Source organism: Pteropus medius, unplaced genomic scaffold (assembly GCF_902729225.1).
Source record: "Pteropus medius unplaced genomic scaffold, Ma_sr-lr_union100, whole genome shotgun sequence".
Classification (NCBI taxonomy): Eukaryota; Metazoa; Chordata; class Mammalia; order Chiroptera; family Pteropodidae; genus Pteropus; species Pteropus medius.
This window is the reverse complement of record NW_024348082.1, coordinates 1,265,439-1,285,587: the sequence shown is the minus strand read 5'-3', so window position 1 is coordinate 1,285,587 and position 20,149 is coordinate 1,265,439. Positions and strand designations below refer to the sequence as shown.

The 20,149-nt window shown below is 33.4% G+C and overlaps 1 protein-coding gene across 4 annotated transcripts in view; it reads right to left on the bottom strand.

The window, feature by feature from the left end:
- Positions 1-13,882: 13,882 nt before the first annotated feature.
- Positions 13,883-20,149, bottom strand: part of ARL6 (ARF like GTPase 6) — a 37,760-nt gene continuing 31,493 nt past the window's right edge. For 3 of the 4 annotated variants that reach the window (XM_039879098.1, XM_039879099.1, XM_039879097.1), the window contains one exon: positions 13,883-16,907. In XM_039879098.1, the coding sequence (XP_039735032.1) occupies positions 16,882-16,907 (26 nt within the window). In that variant the 3' untranslated portion in view covers positions 13,883-16,881. Of the gene's footprint in view, positions 16,908-18,901; positions 18,983-20,149 lie in introns of all 4 variants that reach the window. The other variant, XR_005656384.1, reaches the window with a different exon arrangement.

Below are 20,149 nucleotides of genomic sequence, written 5' to 3'. Positions count from 1 at the left end.
ATATATTGTAATCATGTTTTCCTTCATTGAACTGAGTTATAGCTGCCTTGAAGTCCTTAAGTGTTCATTCCATTTCAGTCATCTCAGTGTTGGTCTCCCTTGAAAACAGGTGACAATTTTCTGGTTCTTCATATGTCAAGTAATTTTGGATTGTTTCTTAGATATTTTGAATGCTACGGTGTGGAGATGGTGGATTATATTATATAATTCCAAACAGTATTGCCTTTTTTGTTTTAGAGGGACATGAATTGGTTATACTCAAACTGCAAACAGCCTTGCCCATTGCAGGTATTAGATCAAATCTGTTTATTATTTTAGCCTTAGATGAAAGCTACCTTGAGTCTGTCCTGTTTGTGCATGGTTTTAGGCTTAGCCAGAGACTTGGGAAAGTTTATACTTGGAATTTTAGACTCCTATTCTCTGATGTCTACTTTACCAAATGTTCCTCCCTTCATTTTGCAGTAGCTTTGGTTGTCCTTTGCTTTGTCCTCTACTTTGAGTCAGAAAAAAAAAAATGCAGATTTTCCGTCAGTTTTAGATACCCTGTGACCTCTCCTCAGGCTAAAGCCTCAAACTGGAAAACTCACCCCATGCCAGTGCTTCTTCTCAGTTTTACATCCAATCCTGAATATGCCTGCTCCTGATTATTCTCAAGGACCTTCGCTCGCTGGAATTTTCTTGTCGCCCAGATTTTACAGTTATCTATAGGAGGGTTGGTCTATTAGGAACTTATTCCACCATACCAGAAGAAGAATTCAGTCTAAGCTTGTTTTTAAAACAATGAAAAATATCACATACTACTAGCCTAGTACCTCATGGTTAGAAACTTAAGAATTTATTTAGGAATAGAAGTTGAATGAACATACAAAAATAGTTAATCACTGAATAATTTAATATTTCATTTAGATTAACATTATAAACTTCACTAAAATTCCAATTTTATTTCTTTAATATGTCCCCAAAATCTGTGGACCATGACACAAATTACATACAATATTGCCTTTAAAAATATTCATTCACTCATCCAACAAGTAGGAGTCTAATATGTGCCATGAAGTGTCCCAGGCACTTGGAACTGTGTGTGAATTAATTCTCTACACTTATAAAGTTTATATTCTAAAGTGAAAAACCAACTATAAATATATAAATATATATAATAATATCAAGTTGTGATAAAGTGATGAAAGGAAAATATAGCAGGAGAGGAGAATAGGGGAGAGGGTGGATTTGCTGATTTGAATATGATAGTCAGAGATGACAACTCTGAGGAAGTGCCTTGAGTGAAATGAGGGAGTGAGACATGCAAGGATTCAGGGAAAGACGTTCTAGGTAGAGGAAAGAGCAAATGCAATGGTCTTGAGATGAGAAAGGGCTTAGCTCATTTGAGGAATAGTAAACCGGAGTACAGTGAGGATAGCAGCTATAGGGAAGAAGCCTAAGATGTAGCCAGAACATGTTAGATAGGGACCCTTGTAGACTCTGGTAAACTTCTGGATTTTATTCCACGTGTGATAGGAAGCTACTGGAAGATTAAAAATAGAAGAGTGACATGTTGTTGTTGTTGTCTAATAATACTGGTTGCTGTAGAGGGAGAACATTCTTGTTGAGGTAAAAGGGAAGAAGAAAGACTAAAACTAGGAAGTGAGGTTAGAGGTCCAGATTGGAGTCCATGGTGGTTTGGACCAGAGAAATACTAGTGGAGGGGTGTTAGGCCAGATTCTGGATTTTTTAAAAGCAGGATTTGCTGATATATTGTAAGAGAGAGATGAGGAAAAAATTATGTGTCTTCTTCATATTTTAATTGTTATCAGTTTGATTATTAATTTTTGGCATAATGGACCATAACTTGCATTCAGTGTCATTTTCATTATTTTACTTTACCATCAGTAAACCTATTTTTAATCACTGATATCCTATTTGATTGGCTAAATGAGCTAATGCAAGTTGGTACATAAAAAGATAGAATCTTCTTACATTTATTTGCAAAGTGAATGGAATAATGATTATAATGGAGAAATTTTTTTTTTTGTCTTGGCATGCTTGTATAACTGTGAACACTGTGATTACTCAATTCTCCCACTTTTCTTTATATAACCTACTGTAAATTCTAGGATGGGTTACAACATAATGCCACTTGACCTTTAACAGCAGGAAATGAAATTATCAGTATTGCAAAAATATAGTCCTCCCAGATTTCCCAAATGTGCATATGTGAAAGCACGAAGTTTAAAAATTTTTGGAAACATTAACAGTTTAAATCATATTATTCTGGTATTTTCAGAGAATGAATGTCTGATAAAACTTTAGGGTATCACTCTATTAATAAGTCATTAATAGAGTGATACCCTAAAGTTTTATCAGACATTCATTCTCTGAAAATAATACTAGTATTATTTTAAATTAATTTTTTAAAATATCACCTATTTTTTCAGAGTTCTAAATCTGTCTCGATACATCTAAATACATATGTATTTACATTAGTAATTCTACAAACTTGTCAAAAACAGTAGGAGAATAATTTAATGCCACTTTTTATTATCTGTCTCCAGTTCTTAGATCTAACTTCTAAATAGTTCATTTTACCATGGCTGGTCAAGGCCCTAGAAAAATATCCCTTAATCTCCCAAATAGTTGCCTCAAATACTCATGGTTTAAAAATAGAGTGTCTTCTATTTCTTGTAGTGAGAATTAACCTAATAACGAAATCAGGATCAGAAGAAGATAAGAGAATACGTGAATCAAAGCAAGGTCCTAAAACTTTCAAAGTTATGGTAATTTTTTATTTTTTTCCAAAGAGCTAGCTTTTAGTTTCATTAATTTTCTCAATCGTGTTTTCATTCATTGGTTTCTGCTCTAATCTTTATATCTTTCCACCTGCTTGCTTTAGGTTTAATTTGCTGCTTTTTCTATTTTGTTAACATAGAATATATTATTGAAATATTTTTTCTAACTTAATGCTGTATATTTCTTTGAGTGCCATTAGCTGCACCCCATAAATTTTGATATGGTGTGTTTTCATTTTTGGTTAGTTAAAAATATTTTCTAATTTTCCTTGAATCGTCCTTTGACTCACAAACTATCTACAACTGAGTTGTTTAATTCTAAGTGTTTGGAGATTTTTAGATGTGTTATTGATTTCTAGTCTAATTTCTTCATGGTTAGAGAACATACTTTGTATGACTTCAACTCTTAAATCCATTAAGGTTTGTTTTATGATCTGTGATATGGTCTCTCTTGGTGATGATATTCCATAAACACTTGACAAAAAGTACTATTCTATTATTGGATTGAGTGTTCTATAAATATCATTTAGATCTAGCAGATTGGTGATATTTTCAGGTCTTTTATATCCTTGCTAATCATGTCTACTGGTTCTACCAATTAATGAAAGAGTAGTATTGAAGTACCCGATTATAATCATAGATCAATCTATTTCGGTTCTGTCCATTTTTCTTCATGTTTTTAGGTAAATGTACATTTAAAATTCTTGTCTTGATGAACTGACCCTTTTATTATTATGTAATGCCCATCTTTATTCCTAGTAAATTTCTTTGATCTTTGATTTACTTGATCTGATATTCATATAGCCACTCCAGCTTGCTTTTGATTAGTGTTTGCACAGTAAATCTTTTCCCACCTTTTACTTACCTATATCATTATATCTGAAGTAAATTATTTGTAGAGAATGTATAGTTTGGTAATGTTTTTATCCATTCAATTTATTTAACTGGTATGTTTAGGCCATTTACATTGAATAAATTATTGATAAGTTTAAATTTAGGTCAACCATTTTATTGTTTTGTTTTCTCCTTTCATTTTTTGTTCCTCTACTTCCCTTTTGTGCCTTCTTTTGAGTCATTTGAACACATTTCAGTATTCTATTTTAATTTATTATGTTTCTAACTACTTTGGTTTTCTTTGTGTGTGTGGCTTCTTTAGATATTACAATAAACATACTTTCATAGTCTACTTAAAAAATATTTTCCATTTCAAGAGTTATATTAGAAAGCACCATATTTGACTCTTTGTTCTCCCCCTTTATTTTGTAGTTGTCTTACATATTATGTTTATATACATTAAAACCCAAATAATACAATATTTTCAACTGTCAAACACGTTTTAAAGAACACAAGATGTTCTTTAAGTTTCCTTTTGATATCATTCCTCTTCTGTTTGAAGAACTTCCTTTAGCAATTGTTTTAGAGCATGTTTAGTGCAATAAATGCTTTTGTCTGTCTTTTCTGACAGTCTTTATTTCACCTTCATTCTTGAAGGATATTTGTGCTGGATATATGATTCTGGGTTGACAGTTCTTTTTTTAAAGCATTTTAAAAATGGTGTGCCACTTCCTTCTAGCCCTAATTTCTAATGAGAAATCAGCAGTCATTTGAATCATTGTTTCCTAATAAGTCATGTGTCATTTTCTCTGGCTTTCAGGCTGAGCTTCTGAAGTCCATAGGCTATGCCCTGCACCAAATTTGGGAAGTTTTCAGCTATTATTACTTTCAATACTTTTTATGCTCTGTACTTTCTCCTCTCTTTCTGGGACATTAATTCCATGAACATAGACTTTTTGATATTGTCCCACAGGCCCTTGAGTTTTCACTTTTTTATTCAATTCTTTTTTCTATTATTCAGATTAGATAATTTCTACTAATATACCTTCAAGTTCTGAGTCTTTCCTCTGTTATTTTCATTCTGTAATTGAACCCATCGAATTTTTATTCTGGTCATTGTACTTTTTAGTTTTAAATTTTTCATTCATTTCTGTTATAACTTCTAGTTCTGTTGAAACGTATCTCATCATTTGTTTCAAGGGTGTTCACCTTTGCTTTGAGCATTTTTGTAATAGCTAGTCTAAAGTCTTTGTTAGCCAACTCTAACATGGGTGTTACATTGGCATTGGCATCCACTGCTTTTCCTTTTTCCATGTCAGTTTTTCTTTTTTACTTTTTTTTGCTTTTTTTTCTTTCTCTTTTTTTTTTGTATACATAGAAATTCTGGATTGTATCCTGGGCATTTGAGTATTATGTTACCAAAGTCTGGGTCTGATTTAAATTCTGTGGAGAGTGTTGATAATTTTCTTTTAGCAGGTATTCAACCTGGTTGGATTAGGGCCAAAAGTTCCAACCAATCTTGTTGGAGCTGTAGTTTCAATGTTACTTCTGTTTTCAAAAAAATTTTCAGTTTTATTCAGATCTAGCTCATGTGTGTGCCAGTTCTGGATTTGGGTCATAGTCCATCCTGTAGTTGAGTTCTCAAAGTTTACACTATTTAGACTTAGACCCACATTGAGAGTAAGGCTAAGAATCCATAAATAAATCTATGGGCTTGCTTTGCCAATCTCCTCACCCTCCATTATCTCCCCCTACTTTCTAGTTGTCTAGGCTCCCCTTTTTGATCCTCCATCTAGAAATATGGGGCTTTATGTACCCCACTCTGTCATACATTTCTAGTGAATGCATCTCCATCTGGGCCAAGTGGGAAGACAGAGAAAACTAAAGCAATGAGGATTTACCACAACCTCTTGGGACTACAGCTCCTCTGATTATAGAAGAAGGTTCTCCTTCCTCAGAATTTTAGCTGTCTGTGGGTTCCTCACTGCTGCTGCTGCTGCCCTCAGATTGCTTGGGAGCTGGTGCACAAGAAAATGTAGAAAAGAAAAACATTATTTTCTTATCTTTCATTGATCATTAGGAGACTGCTTGCCCACTCTTGAGCCAGAATTACAGAATTTTTCCTGATGCTCTGTCTGCATGGATGTCCAATTCCAACTTTTAAGCAGCCTTAAGCCCAGGTGGAGGGGATAACAAAGGGAAAAAAATGGGCAAACTCACTGCTGGTCTGATGGCATGTTAAATTCCTGGTCTTCTTCAATCTGCCTTCTGCTTTCCCCTTCTCAATATCCTCAAGTAGCTGATCCATGCATTAATATAGCTGGTTGGTGTAACTGTATTCAGTGGAGAAGATAGAGTGAAGTGTGCTTTTTCCAAACTACCAAAACCAGAACTTCTAAGGTAGCTTTTGATCAACTGATTATCACTATGCTTACTTGAAGGTGATGTTTATGTGCTTCTCAATCCTAGGCCATCAGGATGTGGATAATGGGGAAGGCTGTGTGTATGTGGGGGTAGAAGTTTGTGGGAAATCTCTGAATCTTCTGCTCGGTTTTATTGTGAACTTAAAACTGCTCTAAATAAAAAGTCTATTTTAAAAGTGAAAAAAAAAAGTCCTAGGGGAATGCTTCCCAAACTTTAGCACATGTATTTACAAGTGATTCCGATAGAAATTTGAGAACTAGTGTTGGATATAACCTGGGTTCCTCAGAAAGCATTGCTGAGGCAGAGGGGTTTTGTGCTATCTATTAAGGAGTAACATTACGGAAAAGGAGAATGAAGCAAGTTAGGAGAGCTAATATGAGCATGTGTTATTGAGCTGGCTGCTGCTAAGTGTGACTAATTGTTAGATTCAGAGGTGTCATCCCAGAAGCTATACATACAATGAGTTTCAAGACTGTCCACAATTGATGGGAAAAATAGAAATGAGAGAACTTATTCACTGGCTCTTGTCTCTAACTGCTCAATGGTTCCCCTGTTGGGTTATGTATGAATGGTATTGGTGGGGGTAACAGAGCAAAAGTAGGTGCCGCGGTCCAGCCACGACAGGATCCAGGGGGCCCCGAAGGTGGGCAAGGCGTCGGCATGGGAGACAGTCGACTACACAGCTCAGAGGCAGTGTGACACTGTTCCATTTTATTGTGATTTGAGTACAACTTTTATACTTTTTATTTTGGCATTTGATTATACTTTGTTGTTAAGGCAGCAGGGAGTTAAATTTCTATGGTTAGGCGAAGCAGAAAATCTTATAGAGTATATTATTATTAATGTTCATGATTAACTAGTACATTTTTCTCTCAATCATTAGAACAGAACTACCTGATGGAACAATCTAAACTTTTAATTCTTATATCTATTACGTAAGATACAGTTTGATTTAAGTAAAGGTGATAGATAGATGTATTCATAACAGCAAGCATTGGCTTGTGGGCAGACATTGTTCTTCTTTCTGCTTGAAGAAATCTTTTAAATGCTATTTGATTTATGCTATATCTAAAGTTCAAGCTGAACCTTTCTCATAGCTGTTCAAGTTTCCTTGGTGCAGTAATGAGGAAAATATTTATAAAAATCAGTTTTACAAAGCTGCTTTCATAAGCTAAGTTTCTGTTCCTTTGTATTTAAGCACCAAGGAGATCTTGACCTAGCCAGCCTTTCTATGAAACTTAAACTACTATAAGGCACATGAATTCTATCTTTATTCACTATATGTATACTATCTTTATTATAAGCTTCTGTATAAGGCAAAGGAAGATCAGGTAATCTTTTCATACTATTAGCCCCCCTAGGTGGATACCAGAGTTTTCTATTTATCCACTAGGCCACAAAAGGAGGCCCTTCTATAGTAAGCACAGGCTTATGAGTAAATTTCTTATCCTTTACTAATTTTTCTACTAACTGCGTGGGAACAGGAGTATAAACTGGTTCTAGTAATTCAGCTTGTTATAATTTATTCATAATATCTTTAAGAGGTGCGTCAAAAGGAATTTCCCTTAATAATTGTTCAAATAAAGGGTTTACGCATTCTGGACACGTCAGGGTGACTAGAGCTGATTCCATACGCGGGGAATTTACTAAGTTTTCCTCAGAGCCAATTTTGAGGAAATCCATTTGTATAGCATTTACACTTACTAGAATTTGTGCTACCCAAATTCCCCCTATTAATAGGATCATTTCTAAGAAACCAATTATCCCTAAACACATGCCACGTCCTCATTCTTGACGATGCATTCCTTGAAGCCTCTGTCCCCATCTCCGGACCTTGTCACGCAGTAGGGTAGAAAGAGGACGCGGCAAGTAGGGAAGCTCTAAAACAGGAAATGAGAGATGTGGGGAACAATCAAGTTGTACCTGCATATAGTTGGCTAAAGCCTACAAGGAGTGGCAACAGAAACAAGAGATGGTGAGCCTGAGAGAATTTGAAATGGCTCATAAAATGTGTCTAAACCAGAATTTTAAATATTTAAGAAGTTTTCAGATTTCTGGCTAAATTTGAGGCATGGAACTACAAAGTATTGTGGCTGTATTTTTCACCACAGTTTTTTTGGGGGGGAGGGTGGGGGGCAGACTAGGTTCTGGCTGACTAGGTATTCCCAATCAATTTGGCTCTTACTTGAGAATTAAGCCATTCAGAAGTTTCCAGGTGATCTCAACTGAACCATATAAAAGTACAATCTATCATTCAGCTACTTTGGGCCTACAAAATGGCAACATCATATGGTTCAATTTAATAGATTATGTTACAACTTTCCATAAGGAACCCTAGGAACTAATATACCTGTTTAGAAAACACTTAAGATAGAAATCAGCAGAAAACAATATCTTAGATGAATGGATATTCAAGGCAAGAGTAACTAGGATCACTAGGCAAAAAAGGAGGATGAAATGAATCAGCTTCCTCAATAATTACAATAAGGACTCAAACATTCAGAACACAATTGTTGCCCTTGCAAACCAAGTTCATGAACATCTCTCTAAAATAAATACTGAGTCAAAGTCTAGAATAATTTTGAGGATAACAAAACCATTTTCTACACATAATATAGTCTGAGAAGAACATTACATTATTATGCAGAACTATGTCACTCTCTAATGTGTTCATTTTTGGCTTCCAAGCTGTGCCCCAGGCTTACTAGAATGAGCAAATGTACTATTTTTTTATTTGTTCTTCACTGATAGCTACACAGACTTGGAAACATCTGAAGTCATAATTTTTCTGTAAGTTAGCTCACATTAGAGTTTTATTTAGGGCAGCATTGCCCTGCCCCCTCACATTCCATATTATTCTCTGTAAGAAGGAAGGGAAGACAAAGATTTAGGTTCTTTCTTTATAATTAGAGAGTTTATATTTGTAGTTACACTATTAAATTGTTTTCTGATTGTAGTTGACTAGAGGACTATCTTAACACATGCATATATATTGATATTAATTTAGGTGCTTTGAAGAACATTTTGAAGTAGGGCTAAAGAAAAAAAGATTTTAAAAAATTTAAAATGAGTTAATAATTTCAAGGTTTTCTTAGAGTAAGCACTCTTAGTATTATGGTGTTTCATTTTGTTATGAAGTTATCTAGGATGCAGATATTCTTTTTCACTTTGCTTCTGGGAAGTAAAATGCATTAGATAAATAAATCTCATAAAAGTAAGGATTTAATTAAGTTAAATACAGAGTACTGTATAAGCTTTAAAGCTAAATAAGATCTTCTCTGTGGTGCTAGTAATTCTGAGGTTATATTAAAAGGAAATATAATTGTAGGCTTCCTAAACACAGTTTCTGCTTGAATGCTATTCTACTGTAGGGCAAGCCCTATCCGTAGAAAGACTAAGAAGCTACCCATTTTGTATGGAGCCTCAGGCTCCTCCTGATCTCTTTCCAGAAAGAACGATAGTCTATTTCTTAAGTTTATTCCCATTTCCCACATAGATGAGCTCTATGATAAGTACTGAATACTCGTTATAAGGGGATATAATAAGCAGAACAATACTGCCTCTTGCCTATATAAAGACCGACATTCCCTTTTAATCAACAAACAGATAATTAACATTTAAAAAATACTGTTGTGTTTTTTATGTGTCATATTAGAAAGAACAAATTTTAACATTAATAAGATTGTATTGATATTATGTATTGATATAAGGTCTTGGAAATCTTTTTATTTGTTCTTTAAAAATCTTGTCCTGTGATGTATAAATAAAATGAAATTATTGACAGTATTGTGGTTTTATAATGTGAAAAAGGATAATATTTTGTGAAACTATAAATTAAACTCACTAATTAGCAGACAGTACTTAAGATACTAATCATCCAGGGTCTAAAAAAATGCATTAGAAACTATAGAGAATAAAGTTCCCAGAAAGGGTAAAAGCTGATGAAGAACTGATGTATTACATTTAAGAGTTACAAAACAAAGAACAAAATAAAACCTAAAATATAGTTAAGAATAACATACTTGCAAGATATATCTATAAATCTGCCCAAAAAAGCCCTGGGCGAAAAGTTAGTGATCACTAAAGTGAGTGAAGTGTGAGCTTCTTATGACCTTAGGATGGTGCATCCTGACACCATCACATACACACACTGCACTGCACCTAAGAAGATAGAGCTTGAATATGAAATTGGTTTTAACTCAAACCCTAGTGATTACAGTTAACTGAAGGAAGAATAAATCTAGTTTAGTAATATTTTACTATATCATTGATATATTATGAAATATTTGGACTTATAAACTTTTCTGAGAAAAGAGTGATTGATTGATTAATTCCTGGGCCTAGTCCTTTATGGATATATGCTATTCCTCCAGTCGAATGGAAAAAATTTAGAACATTAAGATATAACCATGAAATGTTTGTAATTAAGAAAGTATTTTTAGCTAATTGTGGTTACTTAAGTTAAAACGAATATGCACAAATTGAATGATGCTTCCACATTTTACCACATACATTTCAAGACTATCAACACTATGGTTATCATTTACCTCAAAATATTGGTAAAAAATCATTAATCTGAAGCCCAAGTCAGATGCTCGGGGATAATCTGTGGGTGATTTACTTTAAATTAACATGTCTGATGTTTCAGAATCTGCCCCATTAGTTGCCATCCATCTAAAGAAAAGGTAGAAAAAAAGACTTCAGAAGGCCAAACCTTCTACTGGGGGAAAAAAGATTTCAAAGAGCATGACTTTTCAGCCATTTGTATCTATTGTTTCATCTTTCATGTGTTTAAGAAAGAAGTGCTTTCAACTTGTTCTATTCCATTTTAGAGAAGTCTTAAGTTTTTGAGAAGCTTTTAGAGATTAAGAAAAGATTCTGGAGCCAGATTACCTGGACTCAAAACCTGGGGTCCTTTGTTTACTTGCAGAATGACCATATGGAAGTTATTTAACCTTCCCTGCCTCACTTTCATCATCTACAATAGGGGTGGGCAACGATTTTATGTAAAACACCACACAGTAAATAACTTCAGACTTTGTGGGCTGAATACAGTATCTATTGTTTTTTTTTTTTTTAAATAACCGTTTAAAAAATGTAAAATGATTATTAGCTCAAGGGTCATACAAAAACAGATTGACGGGTTGCTAACCTTAGATCTACATAATAAAGATAACAGCATCCACCTCATAAGGTTGTTATGAGGAGTAAATAAGTTAATACAGGCATACCTTGGAGATATTGAGGGTTCAGTTCCAGACCACCACAATAAAGTGAGCCATAATCCTTTTGCTGGTGGAGGGTTCTGTCTTCAATTTATAAAACATGCAACATCTGTGAAGGGCAATAAAGTGAAGCGCAATAAAAGGAAATATGCCTGTATATGTAAAATGCTTAGAAAGTGTGTGACACATAGTAAGAGTTATAAAAATGTTTATTAGTATTTTTCTTTTATTTTTTAAATTAAATTTATTGTGGTAACATTGGTTAATAAAATTCTATAGATTTCAAGTATACAGTTCAATAATGTCATATGTATATTGCATTGTGTGTTCACCACCCAAAGTTAAGTTTCCTTCTATCATCTTATATTTGACCCCCTTTACCCATATCTACCCCCTCCCCACTTTCCCCCTGGTAATCACTAAACTGTTGTCTGTGTCCGTGAGTCTGTTTGTTTGTCTTGTTCATTTGTTGCTTTCAGTTTTACATCCCACATATGAGTGAAATCATACAGTTCTCAACATTTCCTATCTGACTTAGATCCATCCATGTTGTCACAATTGGCAGTATTTCGTCTTTTCTTATGGCTGAGTAATATTTCATTGTATGTATGTACCATATCATCTTTATCCAATCATCTACTGAAGGGCATTTCAGTTGTTTCTAAATTGATCAATGTGATTCACCATGTAAACAAAATAAAGGATAAAAATCATATGATCATATCCATAGAAGCAGAAAAAACATTTGACAAGATACGGCAACCGTTTATGATTAATAAAATGGGTATAGAAGGAAAGTACCTCAATACATAAAGGCCACATATAACAAATCCTCAGCTAATATCATACTTAATGGTGAAAAACTAAAAGCCTTCCTTTTAAGATCAGGAACCAGACAAGGTTGTCTGCTCTCACCACTCTTGTTCAAAATAGTACTGGAAGTCTTAGCTAGAAAATCAGGCAAGAGAAAGAAATAAAAGGCATCAAATTGGGAATGAAGACGTCAAACTGTCACTTTTTGCAGACAATATGATTGTTTATATATAAAACTCTAGTCTCCACCAAAAAACTATTAAAAACAATAAACAAATACAGTAAGTTTCAGGATACAAAATCGATGTACAAAAATCCATGGTGTTCTCACATACTAACAATGAAATTTCAGAAAAAGAAATGAAAAAAAAAATTCTTTTGCAATTGAAACAAAAAGAATAAAATACCTAGGAATAAACTTAACGAAGCATGTGAAGGACCTAAACACTGAAAACTATAAGACATTATTAAAGGAATTGAAGAAGACACAAAGAAATGGAAAGATATTCTGTGTTCATGGATTGGAAAAATAAACATAGTTAAAAAGGCTATACTACTCAAAGCAATATACAGATTTAAAGCAATCCCCATAAAAAATCCCATTGACATTTTAAAAATAGAACCAAAATCATCAGATCTGTATGGAAGCACAAAAGACCCCGAACAGCCAAAGCAATCCTGAGAAAAAATAACAAAACTGGAGGTATCACAGTGCCTGACTTGAAATCATACTACGAAGTGACAATAATCAAAATAGCATGGTATTGGCAGAAAAAGAGACACACAGACCAATGGAACAGAGTAGAGCGCCCAGAAATAAATCCCCGTATCTGTGGGCAAATACTTTTTGACAAAGGAGCCAAAAACATACAATGGAGAAAAGAAAACCTCTTTGATAAACGGTGCTGAAAAAACTGGAAAGCCACATACAAAAGAATAAAAGTAGGCTATCTGTCATCATACACCAAAATGAACTCAAAATGGATCAAAGACCTAAATATAAGACCTGAAACAATAAATTGCATATAAGAAAACATAGCTACTAAACCCATGATCTTTTGATTTAGAGGAGATTTTATGAATTTGACCTCAAAGGCAAGGGAAGTAAAAGCAAAAATAAATTAATGGGACTACATCAAACTAAAAAGCTTCTGCACAGCAAAAGAAACTGTCAACAAGGTAAAGAGACAACCACCCAAATGGGAAAATACATTTGCAAGCAAAGTCTCCGATAAGGACCTAATATCCAAAATATACAAAGAACTCACGCAACTCTATAACAACAAAAACGACCACCCCCAAACAATCCAATTAATAAATGAGCAGAGGACCTAAACAGACACTTCTCCCAAGAAGACATACAATCGCCAACAAACATATGAAAAGATGCTCAACATCACTAGCTATTAGGGAAGTGCAAATCAAAACCACAATGAGATACCATCTCACACCTGTAAGAATGGCTATTATCAACAAGACAAGTAATAACAAGTGTTAGAGAGGTTTTTGGGGAAAAGGTACCTCATATATTGCTGGTGGGAATATAAATCGGTACAGCTATTATGGAAAACAGTATAAAGTTTCCTCAAAAAAATTTAGAATTACCATATGACCCAGCAATTCCTCTTATGGATATCTATCCCCATATCTGAAATTATTTATCTGTAAAGATTTATGTACCCCAATGTTCATTGAAGAATTACTACTATATTTCTAACCAAATTTTATTTTCAAAATACCTACGATTCCTGTATGACCACTATCTAGCATTACTTAGTGACTTGAAACATGGAGAGTATTTAATTTGCACTTCTTGGTTTATTCTAAATCACCAGAAAAAAGTTGAACACACATTGATGAAGCCTCCAACTGTGGCATTAAAATCGAGTGATCAGAAGGAAGAAGAATAATGGTCCTGAGGCAGTCTCTTGCAAACCCCTGCAGGATCATCCTTAATTACAAAGATTCACTATGAAAATGGAATAAGTAAGTTATCTGAAACAGTCAATTAAATACAATAACCATTTCTCAATCATTACAGTATTTTTCAGCCACAGAAACAAACTTATTTTAACATCCATTTAAGTGAACTTTCAATCGGTTTATTCTTTTAAATTAAGAAGAGGAATAACCAGAAAGCAGAAAATATGTACAAAGTCCATTAAAATGCTACAGTATTTTAAATGTACCAGAGTTGCATGTAGGATGTATCTGCCCTTTTTGCAAGAGTATCTGCATATATGCATGGAAATTCCAACATGGTGTGCCAAAAATTCCAAAAGAAAAAAAAACCCTAAGAAATCAGGAGGCAACTCATAATTTTTAGCAGACAACTTATAGATGAAAAGTAAATATATAAAACTCAGCCTTTTTGTGATTTACAAAGCACAGGTTGAATAGGGCTACATATAAATAGGGTCACATAAATGCAAAATGTACAATAGGATGTTTTGAACACTTTATGAGGTGTTATATTGAAATGTAGAGCTCAATGAATTAAACTTTATAACACAGTGATGTCTAAACATAAAAAAAATACCTGCTTGAGTTTTAATGCAATAAATTTTAATTGCATGTGTTAAATAAAATGCAATAACCTCAGCTTAAACACACTTATATGGCATCCTGTGACTATTGTTGCCCAACTTGCTTCTACAGAATATAAACTAGATTTGGAGTTCATGAAAATAAAAGAGAAAGTATTCTCTTTCTTCTAAATATCTGCATAGGTATGAGTCACTGTAGTTTGTAGAATACTAATTAACTTAATAGCACAATAGTTTTGAGTATATTTATCATTCAAAATTTAAAATTCGAAGTGTTAATAGACTTAAAAATAGTTGTCCTTTATCTCTGACCTCTCCCCTACCCAGCCTGATCTCACTCCCCAGTGAGAGTCTTTTCAACCCTTTTAGCTATTCTTATGGCAGATACTTCTATATCTCTAATATGTGCAATACTCCTGACTCTTGAATCATCAATTTGAAACAGATTGTTTGGTTCTGAATCCCAGTACCACCATTTATTAGCTCTGTGACCTTTAGCAAATTACTTAACTTTTTTAGGCCTCAGTTTTCTTGTCTGTAAAACAAATAATAGAACCTACCATATAAGGTTAGTGTAAGGATTAAATGACATAAAATCACATGTCTAATAATAATATCTTGCTCAAAATATAGTGATCACATAATGATAACTATTATTATTATTATTATCGTATGGTAGATGAGGATCTGAATTCTCTTAAACACCCCTTTCTCCATCCTCCTAAAATAGTTACAGCATACCAGTTTTTTGTTAAATGACATTCAGTGTTTTCATCATGTCCTTTTCATATGTGAGTCAATTCTCGATTAATGAGTCTCAGTTTTTATCCTCATCAAAACATTTAATGAGAAGCTGGCAAGCTAGCTTAAAACGCTGGACCACTGAAATAGTCTGGATAACTTTCAATTTGTTAAATTATAAATCACTGGGACTTCTTGGCTATGAGAAACTGGATTATAGAATTTTTACTGTAGTTTTTAAATTATTTTATTCAAATCTCTGAAACATGCCACTACTGCAGTTACTATAACACATCTTTATTACTCATTTACCTTTTACTTTCTGTTTTTATCATTTCACAGCTAAGGATGTTTAAGATATCACATATTGTATATTACATTTTCTTTATATGCTATGTTTTTTAGAACTGACACCATTGTTCTAAACACTGTTTCCAAATGGTTACTTTAAACTCAAAGTTTCTATTTTGAGTTCACAATTGTAAGTGATCTTTAAATTGTGAGAATAACAATTTGCATACAGTAGACAACCAAGATATGTCTAAAATCTTAAAGAACATTTATGTAGCAGTTTATGCTCAGAAAAAAACATTGTTTGGCCAGTTACAATCTATTTTAACAAAGTACTATGGTAAACTGGTAGCATTTTGAAGGAAAAAAGTCAGTTATAACAATTATTGAAGAATCACACAATTCATTTTTATAATTCTTAATCTTCAGGTCAATATTTCCATTCAGCCAATGAAACAGAATTAGATACAATGTATGAAAATGTTCTCAAATTCGCCCTCATTAAATTTTAAGTTGTCTGAGGATAAGAAATGTCTTATTTATCTTGTATCACCACTGTGTAGGATAATGCTAGACTAGTACAGGTATAGAGCTGTTCAATATAGATTCGCTGGGTAAGCAAATTCAGTATAACTTGGTTTCAGATAACTTACAAATGCTTGACAGTAAAAACACCAAACACCATATTAACACAGCATTATTCTTTTCAGCATAAACAAAGTACACTAGTTGGTACATTATATTTTATGTTTTATTGATGGTGACATATACTAAAAATCTAATATACATTAATTACCCATGGTCCCTTATAAAGATTTAAAGTTCTTTTTCATAAGCACAATTATACTGCAAAGTCGTACCGCAAACTAAACTTTCAGAAGACAATTAAAAAAATAAAATACATTAAAGGTATCATAATTCATGAGGAGATATCGAGATGAATTTTAACTGACTTTAAACATTCTCATTACAATAAAATGTAGACCTTTACCAAGAAGCTAATAATTCTGGGGAGCCTTTCTGAGGATTTAGTTTTCATAAAATTAATGGCCAGATTAACATACCTGAAGTCCTATGTTCTTATAAAGCTCATTTAGAGTCCGTAAAAGCAAATTATTATATTCTTAGATGCACAAACATCTTTTAAAAATTTTAAAGTATTCAGTTTGCCTTAAGATATATTCCACGATTTGACAATTGTTGACATTTCCAAATATTATCTTTTCATGTCTTCACAGCCTGGATCTGATCTGATAAAAAATAAACAAGAAATTATCAGTCTCTACAGGGCAAAAATCTATTTTCTAATGTAATCTGAAACAAATCTGTAAGAACATGGTAGAAACACATGCACACACCCATTTTTTTAAAGCACAATTGATACTAGTTTTTATTTTTGTCAAAGTTATACATGCATATAATTAGTCAATTAGTTCTGCAGAGCTTGTATAAAATACAGAAGTCCCTTGCTTCATCTCCTCTTTCTCTTTTCATAGGCAACTACTTCCAACTAACCCCCCTTTAGGTGAGTACCTTTGTATCTCTGCATAATACACTTTTATTACTAGTTGTTGAAATATCAGTCCTTTCCATTTAATGAGGCTTCAGCTCTTATGCATTTCTGTGCTGCTCTCTGCAACCCTCATAATGCTTCCAACACTCCAATTCTCCTAACATTGTAGTCATTATCAATATGATGGCTTTAAATGCTACACAGAGTTCAGACAGGTGGTATACTCCAGTTACTTTTCCTGTCTTCAACTACATTTTGTTTTCCCTAGAGTTAATTTTTCCTCATCCCCAATCCGGCCTTGCTTAGTTTTTTTTTTTTTTTAAATGTACCTAATACTACTTCAATCCCACTACTCTCACAATGTTTAAACCCTTATTATTATGAAGCACATTATATAGACTATCAATTTCACGTTCTTAAAGAACTCTCCACTAGAGTCTTCCAAAACTCTCTAATCTAGATCAGTTGTTCTTTATGCTTGCCCAGTTATTTTCTTATGAGACCTTTAACTATCATTCTAGACTCTCCATATCATCCTGGGGATTCCTTCCACCACTCTCTTGTGCTAGTTTTCCTGTTTCATATCCCTTTATTTTTTATTCCCTTGTTTTTGAATAGTACATCTCCTAGTGGCAATCTTAGTAAAAGGTATAGTGAATTCTTGAGACTCTACATGGCTTAAGATGTCTTAATTCTATAGTCACAATACACTGACAATGCCTGAGAATAATTCTGTTACGTCTTCCTTGAACTGTTCCAGGCATTGCCCAAATATCTTACAGCTTCTAGGTGCTGCTGTTGAAAAGTCTCATGCTACTCTGTTTTCTAATCTTTTACATGAAACCTCTTTTCTTCTTCTCAGAAAGCTTGTAAAATCTTCCATTGTCTTCAGTACTGAATTTTAATAATGATGCGCCTTGGTAGGAATATTTTCTCTACTTCATTAGGCTCTCAAGTGGTCTTTCAACTACAAACTCATGATTCAGTTCTGGAAAATACTGTTTGATGATTTATTTGATGATTTCCTCCCCTCTACTTCTCTCTTCTCTTCCTGAAATTCCTTTTATTTGGACATTGGGCTTCCTAAATATGATCCCATACTTTCTTTACTTTCCTATTTTTCTATTCTTTGTCTTTTTGCTCTGCTTTTTGAGGTATTGCCTCTATTTACCTTCTTTTCATTGAGTTTTCCATTTCCACCATTCTATTATTTTCCAGCAACTTATTTCTTTCTTCTTTCAAGCAGTATCCTGGTATATTCATGAAAGTAATACCTTCTCTTATCTTCTTCAGTATACTCTACTAGTTTTTTGAAATGTTCTCCCTAAATAAATTCCACTTCTAAACTGCTTTTTTTGGTTTGCTTATGTTTCACAGTTCATAATGTGTTGGTCCTCAAATGCCTGGTGATCCGTTGCCATCTTCTCATACACGAGTGAACACTGTAAAGCTAACTGGAATTTCGGTATGTGTGTTAGGCTTGTCAAACACACTCTTCGTTATTCTCGTGTATTTAGCTAAGCCATTTCCTTGTAAATCTCTGATGTTAATACCTTTAGGTCCTATAGTTTTCATTAGAACACCATGTGCATAGTTTATAAGTCGTATTAAAACCTGGAAGCATTAACTTTTCTCATACAGATAAAGTGATAAAATGAGCAAGTTTCATTAGTCACGTGGGATAATTTCTTTTATAAATGTATCACTTTTATAAATATAAACCATTTATACCTCTGCAATGGTTTCTGTATATTCTCTGTTGGTTTTCAAAAAAGTACTTCATGGTATACTCAGGGAGTTCTTATCTTTGGGCTGTAATACATAGGTAATTATTGGGAACCTTTCAAAAGATAATGAAATCATGGCACAAAATGTGTCATTTTAATATTTTACCTAAATTTTTTCAACCTTAAACTTAAAATAATAAGATTAAATTGGTCCAAAGGCTTCTGATTTATCATGCAAGGAAATTTCAGAATTCTGGAAGCAAAATGCAGAGATATAAGCATAGAACACCTTTCACAGATTTACATAAAAACCTCTGGCTAATGAATTGGTTACAGGCACAGACTAGTTTCCTACATATTGCTACCTATTTTGTAAAATAGATTTTTACCACTTTTCAAATCTAGAGAGATGGGGGCATCAAAATGTAAACTATTTACTATTACATAGGAAACGTGAAAAAGGATTTCCTATTCAAAACCAAACGGATACACTTTTTAATCTACGTACTAAGTTTCCTTCTCTGTTAAATAGAGTAGTTAGGAAAAAGGGTAAATTTAACATTTATTGAATGTTTACTTATGATAGGTACTTTAACTTAGTGTTTCGCTTAATCTGTATAGTAATTTTTGATATTTTATTTTTTAATTTTGTAGTTGAATAAAATCATCCTCACAAGAGATTTTAGTTAATAATTAGTAGAATGAATCTGCCAGATTCAAAAGCCCAAGTACTGTTTAACTACTATTCCATGCTGCTTACATAAAATGGGGATGCTATACTTACTTGCAGAGAACTATTGTAAAGCTTTATAAAATAATATGGCAACACAAGGGCACAAAAGTATTTCTAATAAAGTATCCTCCTTACAAAGATTGGGAGCTAAGAAGCAAAGAATGGATCAGAAAAGTCAAAGAAACAAAGGTTAGGTAACAAGACCAGAGTTGGCAAGTGGCACTGTTGTGAAGTTGGACTGTTACTGACACCTAGTGGCCTCATTGTTACAGTTAAAATAAAACCAAAAATACCTCCCCCCACAGAAAAAAAGAACTACAACTGAAAATCCAGGTTACTATCAACCTATCTTTAGTTGATATTATGAATCACTTTATTATGAGCAATAGAAGGATTTCCATCCATGCTATATCTTTACCGTGAGCAACAATAAGCACTTGTAAAATAATAAATCAAGGCTGAAATGTTTTCAGTGTCTTCTCTGAAATGCACCTCTGTAACCTATGTTTCATGCGGAAA